This window comes from Azolla caroliniana, unplaced genomic scaffold, assembly GCF_043228905.1.
Source record: "Azolla caroliniana isolate FFs.n. ecotype wild unplaced genomic scaffold, voAzoCaro1.0.p SCAF_8, whole genome shotgun sequence".
NCBI lineage: Eukaryota > Viridiplantae > Streptophyta > Polypodiopsida > Salviniales > Salviniaceae > Azolla > Azolla caroliniana.
In genome coordinates, this window is record NW_028230443.1 from 3665858 (window position 1) to 3679759 (window position 13902).

At 38.0% G+C, this 13902-nt stretch overlaps 1 protein-coding gene across 1 annotated transcript; it reads left to right on the top strand.

Moving 5' to 3' along the window:
• The first annotated feature begins 5557 nt into the window (after nt 1-5557).
• On the top strand, nt 5558-9517 carry LOC147860824 (LRR receptor-like serine/threonine-protein kinase RPK2). The gene is made up of 2 exons (XM_087323664.1): nt 5558-5962; nt 6053-9517. Exons 1-2 carry the CDS (start codon nt 5602-5604, stop codon nt 8809-8811), a joined length of 3120 nt encoding a protein of 1039 aa, XP_087179790.1. The 5' UTR covers nt 5558-5601; the 3' UTR covers nt 8812-9517.
• The last annotated feature ends 4385 nt before the right edge of the window (nt 9518-13902 follow it).

Sequence of the window (13902 nt, forward strand, 5' to 3'; positions counted from 1 at the left end):
ATCATTTCTTTGTAAGTGTCCCCACCCATTAGGCTTGATGTGAGTACAATAGTATTGCAATTTGTTGCTCATGGAATCATGATTATGTTTGTCTATGATTACATCCACAATGTCTTTTTCAATGCATTGGCTTGAGCATATCCTCCATGGAGACCTATATTCTAGGAACCTTCCTTATGCTCTATCTTTGAGCATAAACAATCACTTGTGAACCATGCCCTATCATGTAAACTTTTCTTTTATTGAGGTTCATTAGGTCATTCTTCTAGACTCTCAAGGACAATGATATATTACATCATCATCAGAGTCTTTCTCTCTCACACACACATAGATTCAACAAGGTTGTATAATATTTCAAGAACTTGTAAGGATGATGCAAATATTGTCAATGACACTATGCAAATTCTTTTCTCATTTGCTTGACTATAAAACCAAACTAATGGAAGATCCAACAAATGATATTCAACCACAACTTACTCGTTCCGAAGACAAAGTAGGGTATGACGATGACGATATTGAACACTAGAGTCATTATTGGTGGGGTAGTTAGTCTATCATGGGACCAATACAAATTGTTTTGAAAAGATGAGGAGTCCAGTGCATTGATGACCAGAGGTATACATATATGTGTATATACATGATGATAGGGGTATATTTCTATAAAGTTGTCTCATCTTTCTTTCTTGCCACATTACCCTTTAAATTCATATTCTATATTTACTACACACTTTTACGGTCTAATTTTGTAGATGCCAAAATCTTATGTAGTTCTTTTGTTTCGCTTTTTCATTTTCAACTTTCGTTGTTTTTCTTTTTGTTTTACCATTTTAAAATCCACCACCTACACAAATGAGCAGAGAACGTTGTAACAATTGATTGGTCCCATGGGTCGCACACCAAAGGATAGAAGATATCAATGAATGTGATCCCCCACACAATTCACTACGACGCATATCGATGTTATCCTCTGGATTACTTGAACCCATAGCCCCTATACCATGGTACTTTGATTGACCACCTAAGGGCAACTTGGTAGACATTCTATGACATTCACGTGAATGTAAAAGTTTTAGTATGGCATAGGTCAAGTTGGCCTTTTGAAGATGTTTGTATTTTGCTTCATTCCATTTCTCTTTGTGATATTCTATATCTCAAGCCATCAACCCACTTGGACCACATTTCCACGTCACTTTCAAGTCTCTATACTTCTACACTTAAAACAATATATTCCTAAACAAGATGTTTTGTGTCTATTTAATAATGATGAACTTAAAGAAACTTAACTATCTTTCTCAACGATCCAAGATCATAAGAGAAGTAGATAAAGGAACCCAATTCACAACATTAAATAAATGTTAATCAATCATGCCTGGCATTGTGACATTGATCATTTCTATGTGTTTTCACCAACATGGTCCAAGGTGTTAGGTATTGTCTCTCAATCAATCTTCTTTATGCTTGGCTACAATTTATAATGTCATTTTATTTCATGCAATCATTGAACATGGAAGGATGGGTCTTTTGTGGGAAGTATAGAGATATATGCTTCGGATTCTATGAGATGTTGAAAAAAGTTCATCGTGGTGTTTCTCAAAATTACATCCATGTGCTTGTAAGATAGGAAAATGAAAGTGATGATATATCAACTATGTTATTTCCTTCTTCTTTTCCTCCAGAGAAAAAGGCCTATCAATCCATCCAATCATATATTTGGAGAATGCAAATGCCATACTTGGCAAATAGGACCATCCAAAACCTATGTTTATAATTATGTTAAATATTGATAATGTGTCGATCACTGTTTTACACATGGAAAATAGTTACGCGATAGGTCTAATCATGGTCGCTTTATTATGGCGATGACATCCTAACATCATTAGGGAGCTAGAAAAATGCGACTCATGGGACCCAAAAAATGTATAATTACAAGAGTATCTCCTCTGATGGTGTGGATGGTCATGCGTACTACCACAACAACTCATGCATTTTTCTTAGGCCACTCATATGTTTAGGTGGAGTGCATATACAATATATGTGCCTAAAGGAGTAGGCAAGGTTGGTGTGCCCAATTTGTTGAAGGGTGAGATTTGTGCATTGAGTATTGATGGTGATATGAGATGGTCCTCTTCCTTGATCTCTTGATTGTCGTAGGCCCTCCAAGTGCAATATGCTCTAGGTAGACCTCAAGATGCGTCATTCTCGAATTCAAGATCATGACTAGGAGTGTGGAGGAGAACAATAGTCCTTTTTCACCTTGAATGTATGGGGATGATAACTTATAAGAAGTGGGTAGGAGTGTCCCGTCATTTTTGAGAGGAAGAGAGGTGTGTGTGCATGCAATCGGCTCATTGTATTTGTTTTCTCAAAAATTGTGACACTATTTTAAGGCCGGTTTTTATGTATTTGCAATTGAGCTCAAATCATTTGATTCCAGAAAGGTCATCAAATTGAGTGGTGGAGGAAATTACATGGTTTGGGTCTCACAACTTAAGATACTGTTGAAAATGACAAGATGTCGAATATGTGGTCATGACATATGAATGACTTTCATTGCACTAAAATGAGTAACACAATCGATGTTCTGAAAGATGAGTATGGCCAGTGCATACTTCATCAATCGAAGGACATTAAAGAGGATTTATTTCTCATAAAGTCTTTATATTGCATGCGTGGGTTTGCCGAAAAACACTTGCTGGCATAATAAGAAGTATTGTGCTTTAGAGAATAAATTTGTAATAGGAATTGGAGGAATGCACACGGACATTGGAAAGTACACAATATGAAGAACCAAAAAGATGAGGTCAATATAATAACAGATCTCACATTTCCGAAGACCCATTCATACATATGAGATGAAGGAATGATAAAGGAGGGTCTACACACTACATGGAAGGAACGACACAAGAGATGATGATGAGCATAGTCAAGAAGATTCACATTTAGAAATCTTAGTAATCAATCGAAGATGGGAGTGGTGGGGGATAGATGTTGGCTCAAAAGAAAAGACATAAAGTGTAGAAGAGTCTCTGGTTTTAGAAGACCTCTTCATAAAAATGGGATGAATGAATAATACCGAGGAGTCGACGCGACAACAACCCCCCAGAAGGACACAATAAGGTGGCCTCGAGTTCTAGAAGACTATTAAAACTACAGAACAGAACGCCACTTATCTTTTTCTTCCTTATTTTTCTAGCTTAGATGCTCCACCATTTTCAACCTTGGAAATTATACTACCCTTTTTTTCCATGCGTCTCATTGATTGTTTCGCATTGCGATGATGGAGACAAGGCGTGTTGAAAACAATAATGAGACGACTACTGTTTGTGTGAATTCAACGTTCAAAATGACACTCTTGCCTTTTTGTTGGTTTTTTTTCTCTTGTATGACATGTGTGTAAATGGGTTAATGGAGAAGAAAAGCACGATGAATATTTGTGTGAGTTCAACCTCACGACAATTGTTTTCGTTAGAAATCCAACTTTTACGAAAGGACTATGGATGAAACGAAGAAAATTCAAACAAATATTCATTCGCGTGGAAACATCGACCTTACAGAAAGGAAGAGACCAAAACACGGTTCGTTTGTGGTTTTTTTGAGTATCATGAAAGGGGCTTCCAGGTAAAGGCTACTTACTATTAGAACAAAGACCCGGGTGCGCGATAAGTTTCACCCGAAACTCGACCTTACGAGGGAGCAGGCAACAGGGGTAAATGAACAGAATCAGATGATAAAAATCATTCGGGCGAATTGTCAAAACGTGGGACAGGACACGATCTTCTGTCAGGTTTTCACGATTCATGAAGGTCACCATCTTCTATCGGGTTTTTCCGATGAATCTAGGGGGGGACTGGAAAGGAATCATGACGATGATTCCATCGTTGACAAGTGACAAAGCGGAACGGAACCGATTGGATCCAATCGAGAACCCCCCCAAAAAAGAAGTGGACTGGGAATCTGAAGAAATCTCATGTGGGAATGATGACTGAAAAATCAATCAAACCTTTTAGGAAACCTCAAGGAAAAGCCTAAAGTTTGCAACAACACAACAACAACAATAGTAACAAGAATAATAATAATAAGTTTTTTGGAAAATAATAATAATAAGTAGAAATAATAGTAATAATTATTATTATTATAATAATGATGATGATGATGGATTGAAGAGTAAACAATAATATTCAATTGATTTTCATTGAACCTTTAAGAAACAAACAAGAGACTAAGGTTAAATAATCAATCAGAGAAATGGGATCCATAATTAGTTGTTGAAATGAATAATTGTTCTGTTTTGCTAATTTTTCCTGTTAACTTTTGGAAAGCCTAAGGTTGCACATTCTATATAATATATATACATATACTATTTACATTATGCAATATATTGAAGAATGAATTGATTTTACTTTCGTTGGGGAATTCTGTTCTAACCCTAATCTGTTGATCTCTCTGACCTGTCTGTCTGTCTGTCTCTCGATCCAGACCTTAACCTTCTTCTTTTCTCCCTTCCTCATCTCTCTCAGATTGCCCTCCATGTTTGGCTGTAATCCCTAATTTGGATTTTTGTGTGTGCACTAATTAATTAATTCAACCATAGCCTTGACTCTGCATGCCTGTTTCTGTCTGTCTCTCTCTGAGGTGAAACTTAAATCTTTTTCTTCCTTCCCCATTTCTCAGATTGCCCTCCATGGTTTACCCGTAAACCCTAATTTGGGTTTTTTTGTATGTGTGTGCATGTGCAATTTAATTCACCACAGACTTCACTCTGAATTTCTCTCTCTCTCTGATGTAAACTTTTAACCTTTTTCTTTCTTCACCATTTTTCAGATTGCCCTCCATGATTTGGCCCTAAACCCTATTTGGGTTTTTTTGTCTTCAATTCAATTCAACCATAGTCTTGAATCTACATCTTTCTCTCTCAGTTGTTAACCCCAATTTTTTTCTTCCTTCACTATTTCTCAGATTGATTTCAATGGCTGGACCTAAACCGTAATTTGGGCTCTTTTCTTTTATCCCTATGAATATTTTTTCTTTCAGCTTCTAGGACAAAGGTTTTAGAATTAGAGCTTCAGTTTCCTAATCAGTGAATCCGGAGAATTTCCGCTTCTAGAAACAAGATTACTGGTTGTGAATTAAAGTTTCTTTTTCTGAGATTTCAGGATTAGGGGCTTTGCTCTGTCTGAGTATTAGTTTTTCCTTTCTCAGCTTAGGTGATTAAGATTTTTTCCTCAGGTTTTGAGATTTGGGTTATTATTTTTTCGGGTATTTCAGTTTCTAGAGTAAAGCTACATGATTTAGATTTCTTTCTCCTGCTAAAAGTTGAAATTTTGGTTCTAGAACAAGGTTATAGGGCTTGGATTGACCCTTTCCTTAAATTAGGGTTTTTTTTCCTTGAGATTTTCAGCTTCTCGAACAAAATAAATATATGTTTTTTTGGCTTGACATCACAAAACCCTGATTTAGAGCATGAGAGGGCCTATGAAAAAGTCACAGCCTTTGGATTGATCTCTTCATAACAGCCTTAATTTAGGGTTTCTGTTAATTGTTTTCTAGCTTTTAGGGCAGAGTATACGTACTTCATCTATATAGAGTTTGCTCCATCTTGAGATGTTTGGGGGTTATACAGCTTTTATAGTCTGGTGCTCATTTATACACATTTATGGTGCCTATGCTTTTTCTGTTGATGGAGAGGCTCTCATTGCCATAAAAGCATCAATCCATGAAGACCCTCTTGGGCTTCTTTCTGATTGGAAGAAGGGTACAGATCCTTGTACATGGAAAGGGGTAAGGTGTAATTCGGTCTCGAGGGTCATTTCTCTCACTATTTCAAGCAGGTCTGTTTCAAAAGGTTCCGGTGTGGTCTCCCCTAGTGAAGATGCAAGAAACCATGGGTCTACAAGTGAAGATACAGTAAATCATGGCTCTACAAGTGAAGCTACCACAAATCATCATATTTACAGAATTCCAGGTATAAAAAGCCATATTCCTACTGGTGAAAATGTAAGAACTCGTTTCTCCAGCAGCGAAGATGCGACAAATCGTGTTTCCATAAGCGAAGGTATGTTGGATTTGAACTCTTCACCTTACACAAGGCAAAGGCTTGATGTGCGAAGATGCGAGCTTCGGGCTTTTCAAAGCTCATCGGAAGCTTCCACCATGGCCAAGCTCTCAGGCACCATTTCCCCTGCCATCGGGAACCTGTCTCAATTGAGAATTCTCTCTTTTCCTTGCAATTCATTCTTCGGAGAGATTCCCGACCAAATTTCATCATTGATGAATCTCGAGTGGTTAGATCTAGCTGAGAATGAAATGTCTGGTTCCATACCCCGAGGCATTGGACGCCTCTCAGGATTGAAGTATATAAATTTGGGTTACAATGCATTTGAAGGCAAATTACCCACCACTATTTCATGCTTGCAGAAGCTGAAGGTTTTAAATGTGGCTGGGAATAGGCTCTCTGGAGAGGTACATGTTTCTCTCGGAAAGCTTCCTGAGCTTGAGGTCCTCGATATATCTTCCAACATGTTTGTGGGCACAATCCCATTGGATATAACAGATGATTGTCACAAATTGGTGCATGTTCATATGGAAAACAATTTCCTCACCGGGAGAATACCATCGGGTTTCGGAAGGTGTCCATACCTGAAAACACTGAAGGTTTCTTCCAATCTTCTAACTGGGCCTATTCCTACTGAGATTGGAGAATTGAAGAAACTAGAGGTTCTGGATGTCTCTCAAAATCGCCTTAATGGAAGCATCCCTTCCACACTGGCTAAATGCTCTCAACTCTTGTTTCTTATTCTCACAAATAGTGCCAATGGTCCATGCATCCATGATGGTGTTTCAAAGGATGTAATAGGCTGGAATCCGAAACTGGCAGAATACCCAAGAAAGGAAGAATTCAATTCATTTTCAGCTATTCCAGTGGCTCTACTCAACCTTCCTAGACTTCAGCTTTTATGGGCTCCTAGGGCAGCAGCATCCGTAAGTGGCATTTTACCCACTTATTGGGGGAGCTGTAAAAGTCTTCAAGTTCTTAACCTAGCGGAAAACTCTCTCACCGGAACTCTTTCGGAAGGATTGACACAATGTAGAAGATTGATTTATCTTGACTTGGGTGGTAACAAACTGGAAGGCTATCTGCCATCAAAGCTGTCCTTCAATTGCATGGCCATGTTTAATATAAGTGGGAATTCTTTTAAAGAATCTCTTAGAAAGGTTTCAAGAGATGGACCATGGAACTGCCCAATGCTTCTATCAGATCGCAGCAGATCCAACATGAGGATGAAGATAAAAGCTTACTTTTCCAGCTTATACTGTGGTAGTGTGAAACCCAGGTTTCCATATTGGATTTCAAATCATGGGATGCCAGTGATTCATGATGTAAATGAGAATGATTCTACTGGATCCCTCATAGGGGATAGAATTATGGAGAAAAAACCATCATATGGGTCCATCATTTCAATAAACAAGTTCAAAGTCTTACTTTCAAAGCGTCTTTTGGCATCTTGCCTAAAGTTTGAGGCTTTAATATCGAGGCTGAGCTGGAACAAATTCCTCAGTTGTGAATTTCTCATAGATTTCAAGTCTAATTCAGACCAGATCATTGGGTCTATTCCTAAATCTTTAGAGAATGGAAAGAATCTTGTTCATCTTGACTTCTCAATGAGGATGAATGATTTGAATGAGTATAATTTTAGGCGGCGTCGTCTTTTTGGAATTAGTTCCAATTCAACTTTGGCACCACATGCTGCTGAATCTTCTTTGGAGAAAAGGACTCATTCACTAAATGCGATAATAATTGCCGCTATCACATCGGGATGTGTTATTGGATTCGCATTTGTTATCTTTCTGGTCTTGTTTGCATATTTTAAAGGATGGATTCCTATTCGTCGGAGAAGGCATATAGCTCTGCCTGAGAGATGCCAACTAGTCACATTCGAGAACACTTTTGGGTTTGAGTTAACTTATGAAAATATTGTGGAGGCAACAGGACAATTCAGTTTGAATAACCTCATTGGTAGTGGTGGCTTTGGATGTACTTATAAGGCTGAGGTTAGGCCTGGATTATATGTAGCTGTGAAGAAAATCTATCTAGGAAAGTTTGAAGGCACTCAACAATTTGAGGCCGAGGTGCATAGTCTGGCAAAGGTACGGCATACGAATCTGGTCACTCTTATTGGCTACTATGCAAGCAAAAATGAGATGTTCCTCCTATACAATTATTTACCAGGGGGAAATCTCCAGAGCTTGATCCATGATGGAGAAAGAGGATTTGTGAGCTGGAAGGTACGATATAAGATTGCTCTGGATATTGCCGAAGCATTGATTTATCTCCATGATGAGAGGATTCTTCATCGTGACATCAAGCCGAGCAATGTTCTCTTGGACAAGAACTTGAATGCATTCCTGTCCGATTTCGGGCTTGCAAGGCTTTTGAATGCATCCGAAACACATGTAACTACTGATGTATTTGGGACTTTGGGCTATGTAGCTCCGGAGTATGTTCTACAACGCCGTGTTTCGGACAAAGCCGATGTGTACAGCTATGGGGTGCTTTTGTTAGTGCTCATATCAGGGAAGAAAGCGCTTGACGGTAGCTTTTCGGAGCATGGACCATCCGTAGACATTGTTGCATGGGCGGGCCAGCATTATGAGAGTGGAAAGTTGAAGAAGGTTTTTGCTCATGGCTTGTGGGAGCAAGGTCCCCAATCAGAGTTGATTAATGTCTTGAAGCTCGCGCTTAAATGCACCGTGGATTCTCGTTCCGTGAGGCCATCCATGCGAGAAGTAGGGGATGCATTAAGGAATATATGAGCCTGTCTTTCGCTTTCGGACATGCATGTGGTGGTGCCGCATTGACATAGTGTCTTTTTTATGAGAGGAAGTGAAGAAAAAGCTTTGGTGGAGAGATGGAAGAGGCTTAAAAGCCATCTTGTTGTAACTAATCGTCTTGCCAAAATTCTTCTTGTATATGTACATATGAGGGAATGAAAGAATGGTGGATCCAAATCTCAATTTATATTTGGTAGTGACAAAAGCTCGAGCCTATACCTATACCATTGGGTATAGGTATAGGTATAGGTATAGGAGTTCCATTCCCATCACCTATACCTATATGTGGGGGGGCTGAAAGGAGGAGATCTCAAAATGTCCATCAAAATATTTGAATGTGCCTATGGAGTTGGCTATGGTGTAAATGGAAAAGGTTTTGAATTGAAACCCTAGAGCACATAAAAATGTATCACATCGCCACAAGCATATGGCCTGAACCACTAATAAGCTAACATGGTCTATTAGACATCAAGCTATTTTGAATAGTTTTGTATGGATTTAAAGAAATGCACCCACCCACAACGGCTATAATGGCTCTTCTCACAAGCTCCATTTTTACTCTTTGTACTATCGTGTGATTGGGGGCATGTAATCAAGCCTCATTGTTCCAATATGTACACAAATTGTTTGAAACTAATATCGCCCATGATTATTTATGGTTTTGGTATAACTCAATCGGATTATGTCACACATCGTTTGCAAAATGGTTCTCTTTAGGGGTTTGAACCTCTTGTTGATACTCACACAACCCCCTAATTGTGGTGAATTATGCTGTCTTTGACATTTTATTGAATAGTTCTCTCTTTCGTGTTTTATTTTTCTCCTTTTGCTCTAGGCATGGTCGTGTCACTATCTACCTATTTGGACATGTTACATGCTCTAGTACTCCTATACATCATCCATCAAAGCCTAATTCTTAGTTGAAGGGTTGTTATGTCCTTAATTGATTTGACTTGGTAAAAAACACTTGTATCATGTATGAACTAAAGGTTGTAACTTTGGTTTCCTCTCCCCAACCTAGCATTAAGCATTCTGCCAAAGTGTTCTCCAAGTCTATCTTTACTTGGTACAAGTGTCTAGGAAATTGTGTATTTCTGGCTTCATTGCACCAACTAAATCATTATCTTTCCTCGTGTAAGAGATTGAGGAGTTACGGGAGTGAAGTACTCAAATATGGCGATTGGACTAGTAATTAAAGTGATTTCTCTTGAAGGGAAGGCTTATCCACTCGAAAGAACATGAGGGGCATGCAATGTAAGTGCATATTCAAAGCATAATTGAGAAAATGTAAGTGCATCTTCAAAGCACAACTGAGAAAAGAATGGGCAAGTTTAAATGAATAAAGGTAGTGTATGAAAAAAATGTCTTGGCGTTGGGTGAGAAAATACTAACAACCAAATAAAGATAATCTCATGTAGCTAGTGAAGACTCAAGAGAAGGCCCAAATGAATGGCCAAGAATAGAAATTGTCCTAGAAAGTGGCTAAACAAGAGCCACAAATGGACAAGTTAGGACCACTTTTGGTGCATTTAAATATGCCATTTAAACCCCATTATGGTTATTGCAAAAGGAATCAATCACTAAATAAGAGGTGTTCGAGTCACATTGTGCCATGTGCATAAGGTCTTGCTTTGTTGGTCTCAATTTCATTAGGATTTTAGCCATGATCTTACATATAATTTAATTACGCTTTATCTTCCAAATAGATATTTCAAAACATCATAAATCCTTTGAAAGTAGAGTCTTCCATCCACATATCCTCGATAGTAACATATTTGGCATGCCCTGTGTGGCAACTTATGAGATCAATCTGACTCACATATTGTTGATGATTTCTAGAAAGAGATGTTCATCAACATTGCTCTATTATCTAACTAGACTCATATGACCAAAGAAAAACCAAATGCCATTGTGACATATTTTTATTACAACCTAACTAAAGAATCAATAGATTTTATCATTATTGTGCACACATCCCCATGAACAATGATAATGCACACTAAACCAAAGTACACATAATCTCTAGATAAATTACATTCTCAAGTTCCAAAGCCTTTTGTTTTAGATGAACAACACATGTTCAATGGAAACACCGTTTGCAATAATTCTTTGTCATTTTTTGTGAACGTGTGTGTTGCCTTTCTGAACGTGCAAATCCAACTCGATTCCATTTACTAGGTGTGACGAATAGATGAAGGGTGCCCTCCAAAGTCATGTGAGTTTTGTTTCGATGACACCCAAAGGATAAATATATCGAGCTTTTAAATTCCTAGACAATACAACTAATAGATGTCGTGCAAATAATATTTGTCTGGTCTCCACACATGTTATGCATTATTGTTTCTATTGAATTGCACGAAAATGATTGAGTAACAAGACAATAAAGAAGCTTCTAAGCTAATTTGGTGGTCCTAGATGTCTTATTTGTTTGTTTGTAATTAGATAAATGGTTAGTTATCCAACCAATGAAAAACTTTGAAATCAATATGATACAATATATCAATACCACGTTGTTGGAAACAAACCTACTTGTAGCTTTTATCAATTAGGTACTATACATTATGTTTTACGTTGAAACTTTGTAGTGGGAAAAGTAATCCTTGAATCTTAGTTTATCCCTAATTAATGATGAATAAAGTAAATGATACCATGATATGTCATTTGTGTGCGATACTTCACAAATACGGCTTTGCAAGTTTTAATCGTCTCTAGCCTACATGTTGAACACGTGGGATGTGACTTTTACATTGATTTTCAATTTTACTAGAATGATTATGACAATTAGACCCAAATAACATTATTTTCTCTATGAATGCGCTCAAGGTGTTTTCATTGAATAAAAAAATGTTCACAATTTTTCGGCCCACTGAGAACGATGTTGAGGATAATCCAATCCATAATGAATTCTATCACGGAGACCAACGATAGAAATTCAAACCCAAGATTTCTAGACGATTGATAATGGGGTCAATGCATATACATAAGTGGATTGACACAAAGGAGTACCTAGAGTTGGCAAGATAATGAACTGCAAAGGCCAAACTCAATGCCCATCTACCATGTTTGAGTACAACCAAGCTTGCATATAACCATTAATAGTGCTCAAAGCCATGAATCTACACTGTTTGACAAGTTCTTTGTGACATGAACATATCATATCAATGTATGGCTTTGGTTGAGATGTCTAATTCTTGTTAGATTTACGTGACAATATAAGAAAATATTGTTGGTCATTTCAAAGTCTTACCGTCCATTAATATGTTTGCTCGCATCCATCCAAACATCTAAATTATTCTCTACAACAAATTGTTTGTAAAAGCATAATCCTTTGAAGGAAATGAATAAATCACAACTTGCCAAATCTTATCCATAAGGAAACTCAAGTTGAATTACCTTTTGGGAATACTACTGATTCTTAACTGGGCTATTAAGAATGCCCCACTTGTTTATATTGTTTTGGTTTTCTTGCATTCATGTATTCATTAATGAGACTAGACTTTTTGTAAGAGGTATAGTGGGATATGCTAACAAACGAAAAGATAAGAACTAGCATTATTTTTAGGGAAAGCGACAAGTTTATGCCTGCTTAGTAACATGTAATTGGATTAAGTACAAATAGGCAAATGGGTATATTGGATATTGTATAGGAAGAAAACAACCAACATTGTTGTTTATAAGTAGGCAAAGATAGATTAGGCATATGGCTTAGCTAATTTGCAAAGGCTCTCTAACATATCAATAGTACCTTAAATTTTATGACAACTATATCCACTAGAATAAAACATTACATGTTGAAGCACAATGTGAAACCATGGCATTTATATGTATAAATATGATGCGTAGTGATGAAGGTGTCATGTAAACAAACTCAAGGTTGTGGATTTAGGTCTAACATCACTCATCTTGTCAACTTGTAATCATGTCCAATAGTTCCCACTCTTTAATACCTATTCTCCTACCTCTTTCCATCCGGAAACTATGGCTTTACAAAATCGTTGACTTGCCAAGAGGCTTGATCTACAGATTACATGACTCCTTTCATTTATATTTCTTTATTACGCGACCACATCTTGTAGCTTTGCCTCATAAAATGTCATGCTAATACAGAAAGGCTATAAAATTTAGACCTTACATAATCAAGGTGGTTAAGAAATAATAAACTATTTAGACCTTGACTAATTGACGCTAATGGGGCAAAAATAAATACAATTTAGAGCTTCCTTAAGTAGCGCCTTGTATCTAACACGATGGATAGTCAGTCTCTATGTGTCGTACTAAAAGACTCTTTTGTCGAGCACTTTTTTTTTAGTATGTCTAACCACATGTTTCCATCGAGTAAACAAGAAATGCCTACCCATTTGAATTGGGCTTAAGTTATTATACTCTTATTGAAGTTTTGTATTTGCCTATGGTTCGAACTTCAAAGATCTCTCGACACCTGAATAATGTCTTTGGACCCTGTTCTACTAGAAGTGATTGATTGATGGGAACACGCAAGAATCACACACACAGTCAAAAGCCAGAACCAAAGCTTTCACACGTTTTTATTCTTGGTTGTATTGACAAATCTCTCGACATCAGTGCCAACCTCTTTACTTTTACACGAGCGGAGGGGGGTGTGCACACATAAGTCATGTGCCTCATCCGGACAGATCCCCCGATTCAAGCAAGAATGTTTGGGAATTGCCTCTCTTGTTTTCTTTTTCTTTTTGCCCATGGAAGATCGATCTCTCGTCGTGTTTTCGGATGTGTTGGACGAGAGCGTGGCAAGCCATACCCATGACAGGCCATGCCAAAGCAGTAGCTGCACTTGTGGCTTTCCCGAACCGGAGCGATAAGGCTCCACGCCACGAATTCTGATGCGAGCGGGGTGATCCAGGTCCAAACCGGAAGCCCAAAAACTTTCTTCTCCGATCGGATAATGTCTTCTCTTGGCAAACTCTCTTTGTCCGCCCACCCACCCGCCCGCCCATCTATTTGGCCACCCGATCCACCAGTTGAAAATGACAAGTTTCCCAGGGGGGCCATGGGTTTCCCTGGTACAGTCTTTCCAGAAGTTTTGACTTCCGTTTT